The sequence below is a fragment of the Taudactylus pleione genome, unplaced genomic scaffold (assembly GCF_031769625.1).
Source record: "Taudactylus pleione unplaced genomic scaffold, aTauple2 ptg001661l, whole genome shotgun sequence".
Classification (NCBI taxonomy): Eukaryota; Metazoa; Chordata; class Amphibia; order Anura; family Myobatrachidae; genus Taudactylus; species Taudactylus pleione.
The window spans coordinates 1531592-1556360 of NW_028286058.1; the positions used below are offsets into that span (position 1 = coordinate 1531592).

At 45.7% G+C, this 24769-nt stretch overlaps 1 protein-coding gene across 1 annotated transcript in view; it reads right to left on the minus strand.

The window, feature by feature from the left end:
• Window positions 1-24769, minus strand: part of DICER1 (dicer 1, ribonuclease III) — a 73319-nt gene that overhangs the window by 9972 nt on the left and 38578 nt on the right. The window contains exons 14-25 of the mRNA XM_088464380.1: window positions 24383-24515; window positions 19901-19976; window positions 19446-19585; window positions 18963-19142; window positions 17413-17626; window positions 17114-17267; window positions 15688-15870; window positions 13930-14035; window positions 13669-13844; window positions 9290-10019; window positions 7738-7893; window positions 4206-5037 (exon numbers count right to left, since the gene is read on the minus strand). Coding sequence (XP_088320506.1) covers window positions 4206-5037; window positions 7738-7893; window positions 9290-10019; window positions 13669-13844; window positions 13930-14035; window positions 15688-15870; window positions 17114-17267; window positions 17413-17626; window positions 18963-19142; window positions 19446-19585; window positions 19901-19976; window positions 24383-24515 — 3080 coding nt within the window. The remainder of the gene's footprint in view (window positions 1-4205; window positions 5038-7737; window positions 7894-9289; window positions 10020-13668; window positions 13845-13929; window positions 14036-15687; window positions 15871-17113; window positions 17268-17412; window positions 17627-18962; window positions 19143-19445; window positions 19586-19900; window positions 19977-24382; window positions 24516-24769) is intronic.

Sequence of the window (24769 nt, forward strand, 5' to 3'; positions counted from 1 at the left end):
AACCTCTGAGACTGGCATCCATTTCCAGATGTCGAACAGACAACCCGCAGTAAGGTGGTCGAGCGGAATCCACCAAAGAAGGGAGATTCGTGGCTGAGGTGACAATAGTACTAGGCGATGCATATGAAGATGTGATACAGACCACTGAGTCAGGAGATTCAACTCGAAGGGACGAGAATTAAATCTTCCGAACTGAAGAGCCTCGAAAGCTGCCACCATATTCTCTAGAAGAAATAATGCATAGGTCAATGGACACCCGCTTTGGCTTGAGGACAAGCTGACGAATCGCATGAGCCTTGTCCACCGGAAGTTCAGAAGAGCAGCCGTATCCAAGATTATTCCCCGAAATTGGTGGCGTTAAGATGGAATCAGACTGGACTTCTGAAAGTTGATTATCCATCCATGATGGGTAAGAATCTGGTGTGTCAAAGCTACATGGTCGTATAGAATCTGAACAGATGGAGCCTTGATGAGGAGGTCGTCCAGATACGGAATGACAGTAACCCCCAACAATCTGAGATGAGCGATCACCACTGACAACACCTTGGTAAAAATATCTGAGATGCCGATGTCAGAACGAAGGGTAGAGCCTGAAACTCAAAGTGTTCCTCTTTGATAGTAAAAACTCCTGGTGGTTTCCAATTTGGGATATCGAGATAAGTATCCTTGAAAACCATGGATGCTAAGAACTTCCCATGTTCCAGACACGCGATCACTGAGTGAAGAGATTCCATCTTGAATCTGTAAAACTCCAGATAAATAATTTTTTTTTAAGGATTTCAGATTCAAAATAGCCCTGACAGAGCAGTCTGGTTTTGGAACTAGAAGAGATTGGAGTAAAAACCCAGACAACGCTGATGGGCTGGAACAGGGATCAGAACTTCAGAATACACATGGATTACTTGCAAAAGCACCCTCTCTGCTTTTGCTGGGAGACAGGAAGACCTGTGGTGAAAAACCGATGTGGAGGGGGTGCTGCAAATTCCATCTTGTATCACTTGATACACCAGATTGCGGATCCAAACTGTTAAACTGGTTTGAAACCAAGCATCCTTAAATCGCAAAAGGCGAGACCCCACCTTGGAGTCTCCGAGGTGGGCCTGGAGCCCGTCATGCGGAAGGTTTTTCAGCAGGTTTTATATCCTGACAGCGGGTTGCACCAGACTGTCGACCTCTGCCCCTACCTCCATGAGAAACCGACGAGGCACTGCGTGAACTATTTCGAAAAGAATGAGGAGCCTTAAAGGAACGAAAAGAATCACCGGCCTGAGGGCGACGCGGCACAGGAGCAATGGAGGAAAAAAAGGTAGACTTAAACCACCTGTAGTCTGAAAGATCCATTTGTCCAATTCAGGCCCAAAAAGGATATCCCCAGTGAAAGGAAGGCCTTTCACAGCTTCTTGGAGTCAGCATCCGCTTGCCACGATCGCAGCCATAGAGCTCTGCAGGCAGCAATAGCTGACGCAGAGATCCTGGATCTGTCCTGACCTATGTCCTTAGATGTCTCACCAAGGTATACAGCAGACTCACGAATGTGATTGGCTAGAACAATAAGTTTGTATCTAGACACTCCCGCTTCATGGCCACTTACCACCTTCTCCACCCATCTTTACACAGCTTTGTTGAACCAAGAGCCAACCAAATCAAGAAGAAGCAACACTCCTGCCGCAGAGTATATGGATTTTAAGGAGGATTCCAACTTATTGTCTGAACTTTCCTTTAGGGCTGTAGCTGCATGAACAGATATCGTGGTCTTTTTGGAGAGTCGAGAGACAAATGAATCTACTAGAGGAGGAGCTTCCCATTTTTCAGTGACTGACTTTGGAAACGGGTAAATGGACAAAAACCGCTTGGGCATCTGAAATTTTTTGTCAGGATGCTGCCAAGCTGTAGATAATTGTGTGTTTAATTCCAGTGAAAAAAGGAAAGAAAATGGTAGACCTCTGTTTTGTTCCAAATAAAGATGCATCAGGAGATACCGTGACTTCCTTGTCCGGGATTTTCAAGACATGTCGGACTGCCTGGATAAGGGCCTCCACTCCCTGGACGCATTAATCAGAAGTCTGTTGAAAGTCGTCACTGTCTGAAAAAGTCTGCAACTCACCTTCCTCTTCCTGCGGAAGAGGCTGTGTCAGAGTCGTCTGACTGGAGGAACGCCGAGAGAAGCTTCTTCTTTGAAGGTCGAGCAGATGCACTGACCCTAGAAGAGGGAGGAGAATCAAGGTGTTGAGCCAACCCCTCAACAGAACGGGCTAGGTCTCTCGCCCAGCCTGGCTCTTTGACTGCTAGGAACCAGCTCCCTGTTTCAGCCTCAGATTGCCTATCACTGCGTGCAGCTGCTATTTCTGCGGGCAGATCAGCCATAACCCCTGTCAAATTAGATATCCAAGGTGGCGCAGAGGCTGAATCTGAGAAGGAACCTCCAACAAAGGTCACCACGGAATTATAATCACCACACAGGGCCGTTCCATCAGCACTTGCCTGAGATGGCTTTGAATTACAATTAAAGCAAGCAAAAACCTTTTGAGATGCTTTTGCAGATGTCTCTCTACCTCTCATTATGTTACAGAGGGAGAGGAGTTGCTATATCCTTCCTTAGGCTCCTATTCAATTTGAGGCGAAAAGTCCAGACTTTTCGCGTCCTTCGCCTGTTTTTCAGGCGGAAAAGTATCGCGCGCGTGCCCGCTATTCCCCGTATTCATTGTCAAAGTAGGCGAAATCGGGAACCTGCAGAACTTGGATCGGTGAAAAAATACGGGAATTTTTGGGAAAAATTCGTAGGACCCCCCTAAAAATGTCCAGACATGGGGGATCACTATGGGTACCCCAATTTTTGCCTGCAGAAGAAAGCCGGGTTTTTAAATAGCTGCGGCAGGTGCATAAATGCGGCTTTGAAGAAGGTGATGCAGAAGAGCATTTAGAAGGTTTTTTTGGGAAAAATAATTATGCCCATCAAATTTGGGTACTTGAAAATGGGTGCAAGCATATCTTTAAGTCCCATAAATAATTTTTTTTTTTAAATTCTGCAAAAATGCACCTGCCGCTACTCTTGCAATGAAGAAAACACCTTTATATTTTTTTTAACTCCAAAATTGAACTATTTTTTTTGGGGTGTCCATTTTTTTTTTTTTTTTTTTTACACAGATCGTTTTAAGGGGGTATTCCTATGGGTACAGGCTAATTTTTTTTTTTTAAGCGTGCACCCCTAAACCCCAATTCTGCACTTTTTTTTCTCCAGCAAAAGGCTGGCGAAAAATAATCCCCCTTTTTTAACGTTGACTTTTCGCGACGAACGGCGAAAAGTCAATGTAATTGAAGACGGGGATACTGGAAATAGGCGAAAACGTTGTCATTTCGCCTCAAATTGAATACTGCCCTTAATATATTAAACCCCGTCAGTCTACAGCCCAGGAGGACACCCCAGTGTACTCCCAACCTGAACAGGGAGGGTGCTGGAGTAATCCTGCCACAGCCTCTTATAAGATGCTGTTAGCAGCAGGCTGCTGTCTCTCCTATAGTAAGCGCCTGATATCCTGTAAGAGAATAGAGAGCTGAGGGGCTGAAAGGAAGTAACTCCAGCTGAATGTTAAGCTTTAGGTGCTGCCACACATGCAGGATTGACAGATCTAAAAAGGAACAGAGGACTCTTATTCCCCCGTTAAGAGTTGTGCGGAGATCAGTATATGATAATCTGTGTCTGAAAAGACGGTCTCCGTGCCCCCTAATAAGCAGCACGCCGTTTGGGGACGGTGACACAGAGCCTCCCAGAAAACCAGGGGGGGGGGGTGACCCATTTTCTGAATGTATCAAGGCCAGTGACTGCTTCACTTGGCCGCAGCAGTGTGACTTACCTGGTTATCCTGCGTAACCCGACCACCTGGCAGTGGTCGTCTTCTTACTAAAGGAGCCTCCAGCGGCTTTTGCATAATGTAGCAGAGCCGCCATGTCTGCGCTACGGCGTACAACTCTGAATCGGGCCCACAGTTCCAAGATAGACGATTAGAGGTTTAAAAATCACCATCATCAGCGCAAACATTAACAGACAAGAAATTTCATACATCAGGCTTAGGGAACCAGAGGCTCTAAAGCGGATGTGGAACCACACGTTCCAGCATGCCTTGACACTTCCACAGGGCAAAACAGATTCCTACACAACTCACACTGTGATTGGTAAGGATAAGGAGCATTTATTAAGAGTTACTTACCAGTTATGGTATTGTAGTGGTAGGAGGCATGGGTAAAGGCCTGTAGGAGGTAGGCCTTGTTTTTAAATGGATAGTTAATTCTCTTTTCAAAGTTTGCAAATCCAGATATCAGGTGGTCTAGAGTTTTTTCGGCATCAGGATGGTCGAACATGCACCTGGGGGGGATTTTCAGATAACCGTATTCAACGCCTTTGCAGGGAGACCTATCCGAATTTGTTTCATTATCCCCTCTGCTTGCGCCAACGCAGTCGGCAGACTTTTTCATCTCTGGGAGGACTTTCAAGCCGAGAGAACAGAGAAAGAGTTGGGCAGCCCGTTCTCCACAGCTGGTCAAATAGCAGCCTAGTAATGCCTCCACGCAGTCTGCTATGCTCTTATCGGCAATACACTGCTCGGTGTGAAGGTCATAGGAAATGGACTGCTTCCCGGCATCCACCCCACAGTTTTCTTCTGACGGGTTCCAGAAACCCACCACGAAGTCATCCTCTTCCACGGCCTTGCTAGGGTCTAGGTAACACATGGCATCCCAAGAGCTATAATCAAAGTCGTCATAATCAGGCGAGAACTGGGTATTTTCCAGAGAACTCTTCTTCGGGGTCTTCCATTCATAACTGGGGTCAGGGGTTGAAAATGGAGACAGGGGAATCTTCTTCACAAAAGCCCCAGACCCCATCAACATGCTGTCAATGAATTTGATGTGCTCCTGGTCATACTCCAAAAAGTCATCGTCAAAATCGGCTTCTTCCTTAGGGTTCCTCCACATGAGATCTTCATCGTCTTCATCATCGAAGTCTTCATCGATCTTGCCATTAGCTGTGACACTGTCACTGGCCTGCACACACAAAACAAAACACACTGTTATTTTTCAAACACAATCAAACAGCCCAATAGGTCCAGCTGCGGGTGGCCCTGCTGCTAGGAGATGGTCTGTGACCAGGTTTACCAGGTTATCTCGAATAAATGAATAATGTTTCAAAAGTACATATGAACAATTTTATTTTTCCCCAACGCCCTGGAATTAGCATAACAGTGGCGGATTCCTGCCATGGAGACTTGAAAACGTTGGAGATCACCACCATCATCAGCAAAGCCATTTCTGTGCCCACCCAGTTCTGCTAGTTGGTGGACAGATATCTGGAAAACTTTACATTTCAGAATTCGCCTTTAGTGGCCCTACAAAATGGTGTGCTCTGCGGAGAACCAGCTATTCTCAGTATGAGATTGCTATGCTAGTCACCCTACTGGCAAGTAAAAGCCACTGGAACATGGAATGTTGTCACTGCGGAAGTAACAAGTACTGAAATCATACCCTGAGTATAGCTTGCTCTCCACCAACAGCCCCTGATCTACATCACTGCTCCAGGCCAGCAAAAATTGCAGACAGAGGGCTGATTCAGCATGGATCGCTACTGCAATCGCGGCTACTTAATCGCACGCAGGTCTGCTGCGAAAATATGTAAAATGTTTGTAACGGCTGAGCCAGCATAGAGGACACCCACTACCACTTTCTCACATCTGTAATACCTTGCAGTCCTTCATAGACACATTGGTAACCTCGAGGAACATCAGATCCTCACGCAGAGTACCCAAGCTGTGTATGCGTCGCAGTGGCTAATTTATGCACGCCCATGTAACGGCGTTCAAACGGACAGGCGTTTCTCCGACCACTCCAGTCACCACCCCCCAAACGCCTAAGTCCTGTCACTCACTCTGCGATGGTTGTGTGCGTGCGTGATCGCGCTGCGCAAGACTGAGATGCTCTGCTTCTTAGTCACATCGTAGCTGCACACAACGCCGCTCACTGTATACAAGAGACACTAGTTTGTGAGTTTTGTCGTGCAGGAATGGATACAGCATAGTGGAATATGGTAGGAGGGATAGCCGTGGACGCTTGTATCAGAACCTTTCACACACAGGTTTGTGACATAGGGCTTTATGGATCAACCAGTCAAAGGAGTGGAGAAGTTGCCCAGAGCAATCAATCAGCATTCATCAAGTACAGTCTATAAAATAATAAGTAGAAGCTAATTGGTTGCTATCGGCAACTTCTCCATGCGTTTCAATGCTTGATACATAAACCCCTTAGTTGCACACAGATGTACAAGTAAAGCAAGCCCAAATGGTCAGCAATGTAGTTTTGTCGCCTCTTGCAGTCTTTAGCGGTGCTAATCGATGCGGCAAGTGCCTTTTTTTTCCAAAATCGCGAGGACCACGGCACACGCAGAGGGGCTATAGGGCGTGCCTAGAGAAACGTTTATGAGGAGACACCGGCAGCCTGAGCTGTGTTTGCCTTTATTTTGGCCTATCAGGTGTGTGATTGGATAGCTTGTAGGTGATCTTCAAATTCCCCAGGCTGCAACACACCTCATGACCTCATTCAGGCCCGCTCGCAAGTGGGTCGATGTTTAGGCCCTGCGCATGGGCAGCAGTCGCACTGCGCGTGCGCAAGCCCCGGAGCGAGAGAGAAATTATCCAGCTCCGGAGCTCACTACAAAAGGGCCTGCAGTTAGGCCCGTTTTGTAGGCGTGGCGGGGGGGGTGGTTTCACAAACTGAGGCGTTCCTGCCATTTTGTGGGCGGCCGCACTGACATCAGCAGTGATGTCAGTGGGGAGCTTTCTGCTCAGCTCAATCAGAGCAGGAAGCTCCCTGGGGCTTGCGGTTGCCGAGACTCCATCGCGACCATCAACCTGGTCGTTCGCTAAAGCTGTGGGTGGTAACCCACAGCTTAGCTAGCGACCAAGAGGCCGCACTTCAAAAGCCAAGCGGCTGCCCTCATTCAGAGCGATCGCTTGCATTTTGCGAGCGCCTCTGAATGAGGGTCTAAGAGCCAAAGTAGCCTGGTTTGCGTTAAGAATGTAAGATTATATCCCTGTAACATTTCTCTCCTGCATCCTCACTTGTGTGGCTAATCCCACAAATTTTGCCCACAATGTAGATACCATACAATAGAGCAGGGATTCCTCAAGGCACACTAACAGTCCAGGTTTTAGGGATAGCCATACTTGAGCACAAGTGACTTAATTAGTACCTCAGTTATTTTTATTTAACCATCTGAGCACAATCATGGATATAACTAAAACCAGGACTGTTAGAGTGCCTTGAGGCCCGAGGTTGGGAATCACTGCAATAGAGGTTCCAAAAGCCCCCAAAATAATGCCTAAAATCTGCATTTTCTATCTACATAAACCAATATCTCTACTTTCCTGCCACATTTAAACCACCATAGTAATTTGGCACAAATGAGTATATGCCTCAGATTCCTAGGCACAGCCCTTATACTGAATCACACCGGTGAAAGATCCTCAGGAATGAAATCATAAATGGATACAGGGAACATAGGTAGGACTGGATTTTTCCATCAGGTTTTACATTTCTCTATAGTAAAGGAGGTAATTAAAATGGGCAATTGCTGGGATAACATGGCTCTGTATAAACTGTGCTGTGGTCTCCGGAGTGTGATACATACGTGTTACATTTCATTTCACAGAGCCTGCTTTTGTGAATGATACGATATTTCAAATTCTAACTCACAGTTTCATTACTTTCCCACTTTTCAGAGGAGCTTTTATCCTGGTTTACAATGTATCCAGGAGGAAGCCAGTTTACGGGTGGATCGAATATGGACACGACCATGCAGCTCGGCGAGCCTTTCTTCTTTCCGAGACGGTAAAGGTTACAGTTACTGACCTGGCGGGGGAAAAAAGGGGAGCAGAGGTCAGTAACAAAAAGGAGATCCCAGAAATGGTCTTTACACAATGCTATACTCGTGTATTAAAGGTCAATTCTACATACAAAAGTGATAATCCATAAACATCTAAATCACACGAAAACAACTTCAACAGTAGATGTTTTGTTGCTCTTCTTGTTCAAAGTTAATAGACGTTGCAGGGTTGCATAAAATTGGATTTTTAAAAAAAATAAATAGGATTTTTTATTTAACTTTTTTTTAAATAAACGTTTAAACATTTAAAACGTTTACTTAAAAAAAAAAAAAAAAAAAAACTTTTTAAATCCCAGAAAATCTGATTTAAATCAAATAAATCCATTTTTGATGTAAAAAAAAAAAAAAAAAAAAAAATTAATTATAAAAAAAAAAAATATCACCACATTTTACGCAACCCTGGATGTGAGCTTAACGCACTTCCCCCCAGATATAAGATGATCACCTCATTGTTACAGCTGCAAAGTATAACTGCTGCTTAGGAAGAAGAGGACATGTGCACGGCCAACGAGGCTATTTAAGTCCAAACTGGAACCCAAATCTCTGCATTTGCAGGTAAAAAAAAACAAGCACTGCTTAATATGGCTGCACACCTTTAGCCAAACCGGACACTGGCACAAGATGTGCCAATGCAAGGGCACTGGAGCCATGTAGACATTCTCCTAGAGGTTACAGTTTATGCTAAGTGGAACTTTTTTCTTTTTTTTTTTTCATTATTACAGATTCACCCAGAGCAAGAACGAAGCGGTAGAAAGACAAAATGTCTGAAGAGGGGCTAAGAGTTGCCGAGCAAAAAATCATTTAAACGCCAGCAGAAAATACAGCAATACACAGAGTTAGAAAGGGTGATGGATGATGCGTGACACTGAATGAAGAGGGACACTTGAAGCTTGGACATTTGTCCACAAATTATATTGAATACATTGGAAAATGGGAGACTTTAATAAATCATAAAAAAGAAAAAAAAGTCATACTAGAGCAGGTAGTACCACATAGATAAAACATAACATTTATAAGCAACCCATCGCCCCATCAGGCACCTGATGTATGGTGCTGGGTTTACAGTCGCAAAACGCACCCCTACAGTGCACAATAAGCCTGCCCCTCTTTACGGCCTGTTTACTAAGGCTTACTAGATCAAGATATCAGCTTGATAACAGTACCAGGGATGGTTCCATCCTTCATTACATCGTTCTGATGTGTACCACAATATCGTCCGGGTACGCATTGCAATGAGTACCCAGCATAACAATTTATTGTACAATTAAAGAAAACTGAGTGATAAACCAGACATTTAAAAACACTACTGCGCCCTAGTAGCGTCACTGATGGGCTTGTAGAATATACTGCAGGTTGACTGACCTTCTTGCTTCTCATATAAGATAGACGTCCCTCATGTGCATCGGGGTAAGTGCAGAACAGGTAGGTGGTGATGGCATGCTTCAGGAAAGAGTCGCCCAGCATTTCAAGACGCTCCAAATTAAACCCGTCGCTGGCGTTGGACAAAGTCAATGCCTGTAGAATAAGACCAGGGTTCGGCCCGAGAGTTTTTGAGGAGTACCCGTTGGAGGTCCCGTTTTCACACTTTCCACCGTTCCCAGCAGAAGAAGCTTCTGGAGAAAACTTGCCTTCTGACAAGCCGGGACACCCATCTGAGGTAGGTTCGGTAGCATTACTGTCAGTACATTCACTGATGGCCATGAGCTGGTTCTTAATAGGTATATTCTCAATGGGAAATGAGGTAGAGGATTGAACAGGTAGTTCCTGTCTGCAGGAAACCAGCTGACTCTCAGGGCAAACATCATGATCGCCATTGGCAAGACCGTTGCAGGAGACGCCATTAACCACTTTATGATCGCCTAACGCGTGTGCCGTCTGGGGGTCGCTGGGAGATTTCTGCAAGGGCGCGGAGCAGTTCCCAGACATTTGGTCATGGATTTCTGTGGGGGAACACGGTTTAGCAGCATGATCAGGGTCTGGCGTTACACAGAGCTGACAATCACTTCCCAGGTCAGACGTTGGGGAGTGGAGGCTAGAGATGAAAGTTTTGCTGTCAATTGACCTTTTCCATCCAAAATCCAAGTTGGGATATCTGAAAATGTAAAGTCCACTGAAAATATAAACACAAGCAGCACCATTTAAGAGCCCCACAAAGAACGGTAACAGCTGTTTGTAATGAAAAACTGGCCTCAATGTACAGATGGAGCAGCGTTTATTACAACATGTGGCTCATAAATTAGATTCATCACACGTTTTTACACAGAAAAAAACAAAATTGAATCCTGTAATGTTTTATTAAGCACACAGCTATTCATTCTGTATCGATGTAACACACACAATTATCTACAGTTATCCGTTTTTCTGATATAGTTGTGTTACTCGCAGGAATGTTAAGGCGCGTATCCACTTGCCGACAGCAGAACGACAGTACGATTACAACATTGTAATCGTACAGTCGTTCCTCATCCTGTATAGTGCCTACACTGAACGATATGTCGCTCACAGCAGGCACCCTCCCTCATCCCCGAACATGCACAATCTGTCGTTATCGGCAGTATGACCGGCATGTTCAGGCAATGATTGATGTCAAAATCGACCAGCGGGAACGCGCATCGCTGGTCGTTTTCGACATTAAACTGCACGATTACGATGTCGTAATCGTTCAATCCCTCACACTAATCGTCAAGTGGATAAGCGCTTTTAGTTAAACAGCAGTTGAACTGCTCTCAAACTAATCTATGTCCAAATGTGCGCAGCCCACCGTAGCCTACTGCGCTGTTAGTCTAAGGTGAATAAATGCTGCGATGTGAGATTGCCAGAATCTGTTGCACAGCAAATAGTCGTCCCAGGGCTAAGATGATTTCATTTGGTTTTCTGGTGGTTTTAAAACCTGACGATTTATGAAGGCCAAAACTGCCACACTTTACAATGGAATATCGATGCAACATTTATTTAGCCCATGCAAAGAATTAGAATGGAAACAATGGATTTATCAAGTGGCCCTAAAACCGCCAGTCAAAAAAAAATGACAGGTGTAATTGTGGAAAATTGGTTTTGACTGGCAAGGCTGATCACCCAATTGGGCTATGGAGGATTAGGAGGTCTCTCACCAGACATGACAAACAAAAACATAGGCCCTCATTCAGAGCCGTACGCTCTGAGCAGAGCGCACGCTCTGAATGAGGGCCGGCCTCCATGAAAATGGAGCGTCCTCCTGGACGCTCGTATAGCTGTGGGTCACCACCCACAGGCTATACGAGCGTGCTGTTTGATGGCCGCGATGGTGTTGACCATCGCGACCATCGAAATTGCGAGCCGGAGCCTGCGGCTGAGGTTTTCAACCGCAAGCTCTGGAGTGATTTTGGCTCTATCAGAGCCAAAATCACTCCCACTGACATCACTAGTGATGTCAGTGGGCTGGCTTCTGACGGGAGGCGTTCCCGTGGGAACGCCCCCGTCAGGGAGGCACGCCCCCGGCACGCCTACCAAAGGGGGCGTGCTGTCAATCAACATCGACAGCACGCCCCCTTTGATCAGACACAACGAGCGAAGGACTTTCCTTCGCTAGTCGCGTCTGGCGCATGCGCACAACGGAGCTCCCTCCGTCGTGCGCATGCTCAGTCCAGAACATCGACCCACTTGCGAGTGGACAGCCGCTCGCGAGTGGGTCTGAATCAGGCCCATAAAGCACTAAAAGACAAAATACAAATCATACCATAACCTAGTTTTGCCTTTTCAATGATTGCTGATTTAAAAATACAGCCAGACACGCCGGAATCCCGCAGGCTATTACATGAACCTCTATACTCTTCTTCTTCTGCACTTAGGGCCTGATTCAGACCCACTCGCGAGCGGCTGTCCGCTCGCAAGTGGGTCGATGGTGTGCACTGCGCATGACGGAGGGAGCTCCGTCGTGCGCATGCTGGAGACGCGACGAGCGAAGGACTTTCCTTCGCTCGTTGTGTCTGATCAAAGGGGGCGTGCCGTCGATGTTGATTGACAGCACGCCCCCTTAGGTGGGCGTGCCTCCCAGACAGGGGCGTTCCCAAGGGAACGCCTACCGTCAGAAGCCGGCCCACTGACATCACTAGTGATGTCAGTGGGAGTGATTATGGCTCTGATAGAGCCAAAATCACTCCGGGCCTTGCGGTTCAGAAACTCAACCGCAGGCTCCGGCTCGCAGTGGCGATGGTCGCGATGGTCAAGACCATCGCGACCATCAACCTGCACGCTCGTATAGGCTGTGGGTGGTGACCCACAGCTATACGAGCATCCAGGAGGACGCTCCATAATTATGGAGGTGGGCCCTGATTCAGAGCGAGCGCTCTGGTCAGAGCGTCCGGCTCTGAATCAGGGCCTCAATCTCCTCTCAACCCCACAAAGTGAAAGAGGAAGATCAGCTGTTTCTATAAAGTCAATTGAATGGTGTTATTATCAAAGAGAAAAGCACCATTAAATGAATATGAATAGAATGGCTTCGAATTCTCAGTGGTTTTCATAGAAACCGCTGCTATATAAGACGCACCACAGCGGTATATTTCTTATCAGACTTGGATCAATGATGGATTATGTTTAGGCATGAAAACTGCTCTCCATCTGCAATGGCTTCTGAATCACACCAAACCCTCTGCTTAGTAAGTTTAGCACCCAGCATGCCTACCTGGCACGTTTTGTTGTGGAATAACCCACAACTTCGTCAGATGAAGTTGTTGGTTATTCCACAATGAAACGCGTCAGCGCGCTAATTTGACAGAACCACTATTCCAAGGGATAAATTTACTAAGAATCGAGATAGGTCGAGATGACCATCTCATTGGCTGGGACCCACGTGGAGGAGCCGGTCATTGGCTAAGCCCACGTGGGTCCCAGCCAATGAGCGGCTGCTCATGTGAGCTGTCGCTGATTGGCCGGCGGCCCGGGACTGAAGTCAACTCTTTCCCACAAGCAGACATTAGCACAGTGTAACAGCATGCAGAAACATGTTGTTACACTGTATCCGGAGCCCGTATTGGCAAAACTAGTTACTCGGGAGAGATATCTCGTTCTGCTTCACTATCGGCAAACTGGTTTAGCCTCAAATCGCCTGTTAGTAAATTTGTAAAAAAAAAAAAAAAGGGATTAAATCACCCAAATTTTGGTGAGTACGAGCGAGATAAATCACTTTGAAAATCAGGATCATCTTGAATCTTAGTAAATTTACCCCCAAATCTTAAAAACATCCTCAGCTTACTCATGTAGCTGCTCACTATTTAAAACTTTTACAACTACTACAAGAACAACAAAATTCAGAACTTGCAGATCAAACAGACTCTCTGAACTACAGGGGATGTGTTATAATATACTATCGCTGCCTACTCTAAAGGCACATTTTTGATGTAAGAAGTGGTTACGGGTTACATGACATGATCAGCGCATCATTACAAGTGTCTGATGATGCTATGCATCCTAAAGAATCATGCTGAAACTGTATGTTAAAGTACAGCTCTCGCTCAGCCCAAAAACACAATAAAGTATTAGGGGATCACAACTCTTTGAAAACTTTGCTTAAAAGTAAAAAAAAAAAAAAAAAAAAAAACTCGTCAAGCGACTCTACATAATGGAAATAAATTACTAATCATTTCAAGGCTATTACAGCTCTGCAATACCCCGTTGCAATACAATAGATGCGAAAAGGTCAAAAAGGTAATCGCCGGTATGGATTAAGTTATTTAAACAGGATAAGATGCCACGACAGATCTTACCGGAAATCCTCAGGTAGAGCTTTTACTCCGACGCCTGCATCAATCGCTGTCTGGGCTCTGAGCTCCTCAGCCGTCAGAAGACAGTGCAAGCGATAGAGAATGCTTGGCAGGCAAACGGCTTTCCTCCACAAGGATGCTGGGATAGGATGTATAGCGCAGAGCTCTGGCACCAGAATCTTTCACATACAGAAAGGGAGGAGTCAGCGGAGGAAAAATCGAGGGACGACATCTCCCAGTATAAAGAAAGTTCTGTAAAATTACCTGTTTGTTCTGTAAACTTTCCCACTTCGCTTTCCGTTTCTCAGCGCTGCTTAGAGGAAGAGCCTTACCCTTCTGATTTAGGTGGCGTGGAGTGAGCAGGTTAAGCCTGAAAAGAGCGATTAAAACAAAACTTATTTCTCATTTTTGAGGACAAAGGGAAACATGCACTGTAATGCGCGTTTCCAAGTTATCCGCTGCCCTAATGATTGGCAAGTGCATACACACTTACCAATCGTTCTGCAGATGTGTCTGCGCTGTCATCACAACTGGGTGGGCATTTGAAATGCCAATCAACGGCAAGTTCCTGCAGAGAGTGTACGGACGGTTGGCGGTTCGCCTGTACACACAGCCAGATATTCCGATATAGGTCTGTGAACTAAATTGTTAACAGATATATCGTCTGTACATGCTCGGCGATGCCCTACAGATATATCGCCCATTTAATTGAAGGAGTGATGTAAATTTGTGCACCCAGAGTAAGGGTTCAATGAGAATCTAGTTTGAGACACACTGGGCTAGACTTTTCTTTGTGGCTCTTTGAGCTCAGAGACGCCATTTCTATGTGGCTGTGGTACAGTCGATGTTGCGCTCACTACAATCAACACTGCGTAAAGGGATCATAGAACCCTATAAAGAAAGTGTCAAGCGCACACTGGACAGACAACTTGTCCATGATTTCTGGCCTGACAGAACTACAACCCACAGTATTCACCGGCAGGTGGCTAGCAGACACTGCTGGGACTTGTAGTTTCACAGCACCTGGACAGCCCCACAGGTTGATCGGGTCTGTCCTAGACCATAGCAACCAGTTTGCTTTAACTATCTAAACTGCACTAGAAAAAAATTTGCCTGTTGCCAAGAGTAACAGCGCTTTATTTCTAGCGCACAAATTCTTTTAGACTGTTAATTTACATTACAAAAAAATAAAAATAAACTGCCATTACATCACTTTTACAATTCAGCTTTGCAATAAAAATAAAAAGTGCAAAATCAGGAGCTCACACTGAAAAAAGGAAATTATTTCTTAGAAAGACAAAAAAAAAAAATTAATCCCCAGCTGCTCGTCCCTGAATTATTGCCAAGTCCCTTTAATATGAACCATAAGAACACCACGCAAAGCACAGCACTGAATGCAGAAAAGAAAATTGGGATTAATACTAAAATAAGACTATTGTTGGGGAAAAAAAAAAAAAAAAAAAAAAACCTCCCAAAAAACTATTATAAGGAACTGGCTCAATTCATTTGCAGTATTTATTATAACATCACCACTATTCGACTGAATTGTTAAGACACATAATAATCAATAATACAGTTACACCTCATTAACAAGACTGAAGGACGGTATTAACTGAAGCAAGCATATTCCTAATTACTACAGGACAGGACGATTATATCCTTTTCTGCAATCCAACTTGTCCTTGGGTCTTGTTGATGTAGTATATTAGTGATTATGTGTTTTATCAATGCAATTGCTCATTGGTGATGAGAGGAAACTTTATTTTTCAATAAATAATGTGAATTAATTGAACCACTGCTCTACATTAGTCCTTTCTGCCACAACCAATTATACATTTTTTAATTAACGTCTTATTTTTGAGCCCTGTGCTGTACTTTGTGTAGTGTTTTAGGCAATGCAACTAAAACCTCAAAAAGTTCTCTGTAATAGACGGAACGCTGTATTTGTGCACAGCACTACAATAAAGGATGAGATCACCACAACACAAGCGTCTAGCCGCGGTGGTCAGTCACCTCCCATACCTGGATGACGTGTGGTCTACGTCCAGAAGAGGCTGGTTGAGGTTTGTTAAGTCGAGGTTGTACTTTGTTTTATAATATTCAGCAAATGTTTCATATTCTGGGGAAGGGAATTTACTGAGTGGAGTAAGATCAGTGTATACATCAGCTACATAGAAACGATGAGGCTGATCGAAGTTGCGATATCTGAAGGGAGGAGAGAAAAAAAAACAAACAAGGGTTTTGGTCAAAATACATTTCTGAATGTAGAACAATTCTGCTTCATGATTTCTCTGCAAGTCAGAAGCCAGCAGCCATGTCAAAATTGTGTCCTCCCAGGAGCCACTTGTGGGAGCATGTAAAATATATAGGGAGCCAGATTCCTGGACAAGGGTTATGGCCAAACCCACAATAGGATTACAGCCATTTTCATACCACTCTAATAAAGAGCCCTCTCCTACCCATATATGCTATCCCACTGCCTCCTCATACTGCTATTCATGCCCACAGCCCCCTCAGGCCCCTGTAAACACCCCAGAGCCCCCTCAAGCCCATGTAGACGCCACAGTGCCCCCTCAAGCCCGTTAGAGTCTTCATTCTAGCACCCTGCACCTGTCACAACCCGTGCAGTTACTCTTCCCTGCATGGGGTGTCGCTCTCTGCTCTGGTGCTTCTAGCACACACTGGTCTGTATATCAGAAGTTTGTTGCATCAGCTGAGTGTACTAAAAGCACCAGAACAGAGAAAGACACCCCAGGCAGGAAAGAGGAACTGCACGGGCTGTGACAGGTGCAGGGTGCTAGAATGAACACTACTGTAGACGCCCCAGAGCCCTTTAAATGTACCAGAGCCCCATTTACAATCCAGTAAATGCCCCAGAGCCCCCTGTAGATGCCACGGAGTCCCCTCTCAGGCCTCTGTACATGCCCCAGAGCCCCCTCAGGTCCCTGTAGATGCCCCAAAGCCCGAGCCCCCTGTAGATGCCCCTTCACAGCCCTATATATGCCCCAGAGCTCTTTTACAACCCTATATATGCCACAAAGCCCTCTCACACGCATATATATGCCCTCTCAAGCCCTTAGGTCTGCCCAGAGCCCCTCAACACCATTATGCCTGCTCAGAAGCACCTTATGCCTGCACAGCTGGTGCCCAGAAGGAACATTCAGAAAAGGCGAGCCGTGGCAGTCTGGTGAAGGAGCGCTAGATGCCAGACCAGCGATGCACTGGCAGTGACGTCCGTGGTGCCATTGAGTTGGTTTTCCAGAACACTGCCCGTCTGGGAGTAGCAAGCCCAGGAATCATGGACAGGTGGTTGGGCCACACTACAGGACATCATGAGTCGCCAGGTTCACATGCCCAATCTAAATGGAAATATAACTAGCTGGCAGCAGCTTTTCATCCTTGTTCCAGTTAGGGCAACGCAGACACAACCACACATCAATGTCCTTACCTTGGAATGATAACAGCATCTTGGTAGTCTTCTAGTTTGAAAATAAATGGATTTTCTCTTGAATACTGTGAACTAGGTATGCCAGTACGCGCTTCCGATTTCTCAATATCTTCAACAAACTTAAAATCTATGTCCAAAGTGCCGCAGTCATTAACTTGTGGGAGAAAACAAAATTCAGAGTCATATTTATGTAGGTATCTGTTCCTTCACTGGAATAAAGTATAAATAGAAACAAGAGGACGCCACAAACTACTGAGCAGAGCTGTGCTTACAATGTGGGGCGGCTGTAAGGGACTCACCAACGTTAAGAGGTAGAACACAGTAAGCAGAGTCGGCTGCTGTGGGCTTGAATTCTAGTGCAGGTTTCTCAAGACGAAGAATGTGGGAGAAGATGTACTGGTGGAGCCGGGTGATGAGCTCCAGTTGCTGTAAAGTTAATGTAAATCCAGACTTCTTCAACTCAATCAATATGGTCACCTCCCCAGACCGGGTGTAGACCGGGAAGTGTGGAATCTGTAAGTGTGACAATCTGACATATAATGCATGCCCGAGCATTCACGCACCTAGCACAACATATAACCAAGACAAAATAACATGTTCTGATGACAAGTCACATCTTAGGGAAGCTGAAGCACGGAGTTAAACAATTTAGCAACTATAGCGAATCCTTGTTATACAGTATATACGACTGATGTGATGATACACTGACGGAATGAGCAAGTACAGAAACGTCTACAATTCCATGTGACTGAAGATATAAGAGAAAAAACAAAAAGTTATCTATGTAGGGAAATGGATATCTGCAGGCCCAATGGGTATTTATAAAAGATAAAAGTGTGAGCAATTTCTGCACATAAATGCAGGGTAAACTGTAAAAGGGGCGTACACACTGGTCGATTTTACTGAGCGATTGCACTATTACGACATCGTGCAATTGCTCAGTATTCGTACACAAATCGTGCACTAGGATGTCGGAAACGACCAAGCGATGTGCGGATCTGCTGGTCATTCCTGACATTGTCCATTGCCTGAACATGCAGGCCAAACAGTCGATAACGACAGATTGTGCATGTTCAGGAATGATGGAGTGTGCCTGCACTGAACAACTCATCGCTCAGTGTAGGCAGGACAGGGGAACAGGAACGACGGTACGATTACGATGTCGTAATCGTACTGTCTTTCCGAATCGCTCAGTGTCTACGCACCATAAGAGCTGTTCTTCTTTAGAAGACTATGAAAGGACCAAACCCAACTGGTGCAGACTATATAGACCCCTCTATGAGGGTGTTCAGGACTATAGATAGACCGTTAAAAGGTCGAAAATGTCTAGATAGACACCAGATGTTAGACAGACAATAGGTTGACAGTGGCAAAAGGTCGAAGAAGGCCAACAGGTACAAATGGTCAAAAGGTCAACACTTTTTTTTTTTTAGGGTTAAGCACTTATCAGACAGTTAAGGTTAGGCACTTAGCGGAGGGTTAGGATTAGCCCCTAGAGGGAACGGTTATGATCAGACACCTATCCCTATGGTTAGGCATCAGGAGGGAGGGTTAGGGTGAAGATTAGAGTTAAAAAAAAAAAAAAAAAAGTGTTAACCATTTTTGTATTGTCTATTTCAGAGTCAACCTTTTGACCCTGTCAAACTTCTGTGTGTCGACCTTTTGTCCCTGTTGACCTATTGTGCATCTAACATCTGGTGTCTAGCCAAACATTGTCGACCTTTTAAACAGTCTCTTTTTTATACCACACCCCCTATGAGGTGCTTCACATTTCTGCTAACATTTGACATTAACTATGAGTAAATCATACATTGGAGGAGATCTAGTAGAGAGAAGCAGGTGGCGCTACCTGAGGTATGGGTTTGGCAGTCAGGATACCAAAGCACCTTGTTGAGTCTTCAGGAGGATAGAGCTTCCGTCTCCTAAAGTTTAATTCATCTGGGAGTGGTGTAGTTAACACCATTCCTATCACGTACAGGTAGCACGGTTGGCCGGGCCTGGGATAACTGTTCCGCAGACACTCCGGGATCTGGAAGAAGTGGTTTACATCAATCTTATTTATTTACAGAAAGAAGGAGCCAGTGTACAGTATAGAGCATCAACAGTGCCGTAATGAAATCAAACTATCCATGACGTTTTCTTGCGAGATTCCAAGCCTGAAAGCCAAGTACAAATGAAGGAGTCTATCAAGCAGTTCAGGGCTTCAGATTCTATGGTCTTAGGCCCAGATTTGTCAACAAGTGATATTCTTGTTAGGACTCGTTACTAATCTTGAATGGTGCTCCAACCAATCAGCTCCTAACAGTCACGTGTTTGAAGAGAAGCGACTTACAGCTTTAAGGTAACACTGTCTCCTCTTGGTGGAGCCCGGCCTTCCCGGAACACTGGTCTCCTCCTCATCATGTAGGTCAAGCTCCTCCTCGTATTTTACAGTTTCCTTGCCAACTGGCATCAAATGGTCGTCAAGTTCACCTGCGGAGAACACGTTGAGCTTTCACAGGTTGAAACACATGGGACAACAGAGGCTGAGAATGACATAAAAGCAAGGCACGGACATGTGGCTGCCTTATTTGATAAGGTGCACTTCCATCTTAAATTCTGCAGATGTCACTGCTGCTTCTGCTCTATAAAAAGTTTTCAGCGGAATTCTTAAAAGTTTGATATACAGCTGCGATATAAGATTATAAAATGACTTTACACAACATACTAACGAAGAGAAGAGACTCCTAGAAGCATTACAACCACATTACTGTCCTCCCAAAATGCAGCAACCAGGCATGGTCTTACCAATCTGATGCAGTTTCTTGCAGCACATCAGAGCCACTGCTCGCTCAGCAAGCCTGGCACAGTTCATAGGGGGGCCCTAGAAAAATAAGAAACACAATGAGGGATATTTCCGTGTGAGGAAACCTCTGAACATCATCACAAGCAACAAGTTTCCCGGCAAAGTGGGCTCCAACATGTGCTCCAAGCAAACTGTAGAAACTGTGCCTACAAGTAATAATGGTACGGAGATATAATGTAACGGGATCCGGTCAGAATCCCGACGTGCGGGATCCCAGCGCTTAGAGTACAGGTTCCAGAATCCCAACACCTGTCAGAATCCTGGCACGCGCATCCCAATGGTAAGTAGTGGGCTTAGGGGTAGGGTTAGGGGTTATGGTTAGGCACTAGGGGAGGGATAATGTTAGGCACTAGGGGGGATGGCTAGGTTTAAGCACTAGGGAGGGTTAGAGGTAGGGAGAGGGGGATGGTTAGGTTACTGCTGTCGGTATCTTAACCCTGGCAGGATGCCGGCATTGGGATTCTGACCGCCGGCATCCCGTACCCAACCGAATGTGACATCTGTGCTTTAAGATCTCACGTACCTAACAAAAAGCAACCAAGCTTCACTGGGTTTAAGAACTGGTTGATCAAATTAATGCAACAGGATTTTTGCACTTACCAGTAAAATCCATTTTTCAGTTTCCATGGGAGACACTGGAGTAACACTGGGGAAAATCTAAAACAGTCCTCACGGGAAAGAGCGTGCTGTGGATGGGCAAAGCACCCCGCGCCCCAAAGCTGGCCTCCTGGGACGCAAAAGTGTCAGAATAAAAGAATTTGACAAGAGTGCGCACAGAAGACCAGGTAGCAGCCCGACAGAGCTGAAGCCGCAGAAGCCCACATGACGCGCAGGACAAGAGCCACCAGCCTAGCGGAATAAACCAAAATTCAGGTAGGCACTGGCCAGCCCAGAGCAGTGTAAGCCGGTCAGATAACCACTCGGATCCTCCTAGAGTCTGTTTTGCTTAGAAGCTGGCCAATCACTCTTATGGAAATCCTAATTAATAAACAGTTTTATGTAAAGCCGAAGCACAGGAAACGTACACACGAAGGGCCTGTACCACATCCAATGCCTGGACTGAAGAACCATCGGTAGGAAGGTCCAGAACCACAATAGGCCGATTTATGTGGAAGGACGACCTTAGGCAAGAAGTAGTGGTTTGTATGAAGCTCTGCCCGGTTACCATGAAAAACAAGGTAAGGAGAGCGACAAGACAAGGCACAGAGTTTGGAGAAAGACAGTTTTCCAATTGAGGTATTTCGATTCCAGAGTCAAGTGGTTCAAACAGATCCGAATGTAAAACTCCTAAGACAAGATCCACGGAGTGGTGGGAGAAAGTATGGGAGGCTGCAGGTGAAAGACCCCCTGCATATACATCTGTATTGCAGAAAGTAAGGCCAAGCGTCTCTAGAAATACAGAGAATAGGGAAACCTGCACCTTTACAAGACCCGAGGCGCAAAAAGCCCCACCTGAACAAACGAGAAGACAGGAGAGCCAGATAGACAAAAGGAGGAAACTCATGCCTTTCACACCAGACCACATAAGCTTGCCAGATGCAGACCCCTCTGCATAAATGGAATAACTGCGGTTGTAACACCTTTTTGTTTTAGGATTGAAGTCTCAATAGCCAAACCGCTAGACACAGTCGAGGTCAGGTGGAGTGGGTGAAGGGCCACTGTTGTAGCAACTCTGGATGAAGAGGACAGTCCGACTATCAACAGAAAACACAGATTTGAGTACCATAACCAACGTGGCCAACTCAGGGTTGCCAGGATTACTCCCAAATGCTCGTTCCCACTTCTTAAGTTATACAACCCCAGGAAGAAGTGGGAACATTTGGAAAAGGTAGATCAGACGAAAAGTCCAAGGCCAGAGCTCCTGGGTCTCTTGTTCTGGATTAATAAAGACAGACCTTTTGGTTGAGTTGAGATGCAATAAGATCGACGTCTGGCAACCCCCACCTTGTTACCAGATCCTGGAAGACTTTCGGATGAAGGGACCATTCTCCGTGGTGGAAGTCCTGATGACTGATGTAATCTGACTCCCAATTGTTAACCCTGTGAATGAAGACGGCAGTTATGGCTGGTACAGAACTCTCTACCCACTGTGTACAGTCTCCCTCATGGCGAGGGGAATCTTATTGCCCCTTAACACCTGATGTACTGGATATTCATGTCAAAGATCACCCTGAGTAATAAGACACCAATTGGTAATAAGGCTTTCTGTTGGGACCAAACTCCCACAAACTGATTCTGAAGAACCACTACGAGTCACTCGAACCACTACGCTTCACCCCCAGTGACTGGCGTTCGTGGTCACTAACGTCCAATCCCAGATTAAGAATAGGCAACCCACGTGGATATGGTTGGAAATCAACCACCGGAGGAAGGATAGACGAGTCTGAGGGGAAAGGTGAATAATCCTGGGCATGCAAAGGCAAGAGGCAGTACCAAATGAAGCTCCCGTGAGTGGAGTTTCCCAAAGAGGCGCATGTACAAATTTATGGAAACCATACTCCTCTTAACAACCAACATCACTTCTGACAACTCAGCCGTGATTCATCAGACGGACTTGTGCGTTGAGGATGTCCACCGTTGGGGGTTTTATAAAAGGAGATTGTCGAGATAAGAAATTACTATTATCCCAAGGACTTTAGATGAGCCAACATTACCGCCATCACATCGGTAAATACCCATGGGACAGAGTAGAGGCCAAACGGAAAGTCACTGAACTGAAAGTAGGAGTTCCTTAGAGCAAATCGAAGGAAAGCTTGGTGAGGTTCCAAGATAGGGATGTGTTAATAGGCATCCCGTATATTGAGCGACACTAGGAATTCCTCTCTACCCATGCTTGCCATCACCGAGCGCAGGGAACGATCCCGGAGTATTGCCCTACCCAGACATAATGGTGAAAGAGTTAGGCCAGGTACACAACAAAATGATGTCAAAACGACACAATGTCGTACTAATTCCTCTTTATCCCAGAACAAATAATATTGAGGCTACACACTGCACAATCCTTCAAGCAGAACAATATAACGTGTTGTTTGATCGTATACGATTTATTGTTGCACCTGTACACACTAGAACAACCAGCTTTAATAGGTGACGTCTGCAGAGGCCAAATAGGAAAAACCTATCGCCTGGTTGTCCGTACGACCGTTCTGATCGGCCTGTGCGCACAGTCAATCAGAAGAGGTCGTATACGACGCACGGGAGCGCGCAATTGAGTGTTCCACACTATATGCGTTTACAATTTGCCTTAAATCTACATACTGTGACGATATCACTCTAGTAGTGTGTACCCGGCCTAAGTGATACAGAGAGGAGCAGTATTCAAACAAACCTCAAAATGTAGCCTGTACAGAAACACAGCAGGAACAGGAAAAAGTGCAGCAAAATACATATAATGTAGCAGAAGCCCAGTGTCAGCAGAAAAACACACAGGCACAGCTATCTGCAGAGTGTTATATTCTCAGAGTGTTAGAAACAGTGTGGTACTGGTGAGTGGCAGGTTCTGGCTATCCCTGACAAGCATGCAGCCTGCAATGACACATGCAGCCACCCAGTTATTAATGATAACACAGGTTTTTTGCAAGATATAGAAGGGAAGGAGAGTAACAAGCCTGATGCAGAGTGAAGCAGGAAGGCCATCTAGGGGTGGCTGCTGTCTGTATCTGCACTCTCTTAGCCGGACTCTGCATTAGTGGGCTCCCGTATTCAGGCTGCAGTCTAACGTATTCAGGCTGCAGTCTAATGGCGGCTCCCGATGAGGCGGACAGTTTATTCAGGCTTCTCTGCGTGCAGAAGCGATATCAGAGGAAGAGAGGGTGCTGCTGCTGGAAACTCCTCCTCCAGGGCTTGATTTTAGGCTGGCTGAGCAGTTGTCGCTGGCCCCACCCCCTCCCGGTGACATGGCACCCACAGAACACCAGCGAAGGAGCTATCAGTCGTGTATGTGGCGATCTATCCTAAGACGGATCATACTTAACGCTACAGCAAACCTCCGGTGTGCGTTGAAAAAAAATAGAAAACAAATAAACACTCGGCTCTAACGGGCACTTGAATTAAAGTCAGGTGGGATGTAGAGGGGGGTGGAGCCAAGCCCAAATCACTGAAGATGTGCCAGGCTCCACACATCACTGTCTATACCCCAGTGTTACTCCAGTGCCCCCCAGTGGATGAAGGAGAAAATAAATATGTACATTTTCGCACCTCCATGCTCTATAGGTTATTACATTAAAAAGCCTGTGTTCCCGCTCTATTCGACAGAGGGGTTAGAGATTCCTATCTCGGCTTGTATTCAGTAATAGCTGGATGTAGCTATAGGATAACTTTATTGGTAGACAGGTCCCAGGCTCAGAAGAGATGAAGAGATACCATACTTTACAAGAGAGGAGCCGTGTCTGTGGACCTACTGTATATTCTTACCAGGTACTTACAACAATGGGGGCTCTCAGAGGGGAGTTAATCGGCAGGTAGAGAGTGGACCGGTAGACACCTTCAGACACCTCTCGGGTCTTACACTTTGGAGCGAGGTGAGTGAACGGGTCGCTGGGTAATCGGGCACAATACCTGTGAAAACGGAAGAAGGTCAGTCTTTATAAATCTGAAGTTTAAACAGGAGTAAAGCATCCAGGATAGGGCTCTACTAGTGGAATAGGAGTAAAGCATCCAGGATAGGGTTCTACTAGTGGAATAGGAGTACAGCATCCAGGTTAGGGCTCTACTAGTGGAATAGGAGTAAAGCATCCAGGATAGGGCTTTACTAGTGGAATAGGAGTAAAGCATCCAGGTTAGGGTTCTACTAGTGGAATAGGAGTACAGCA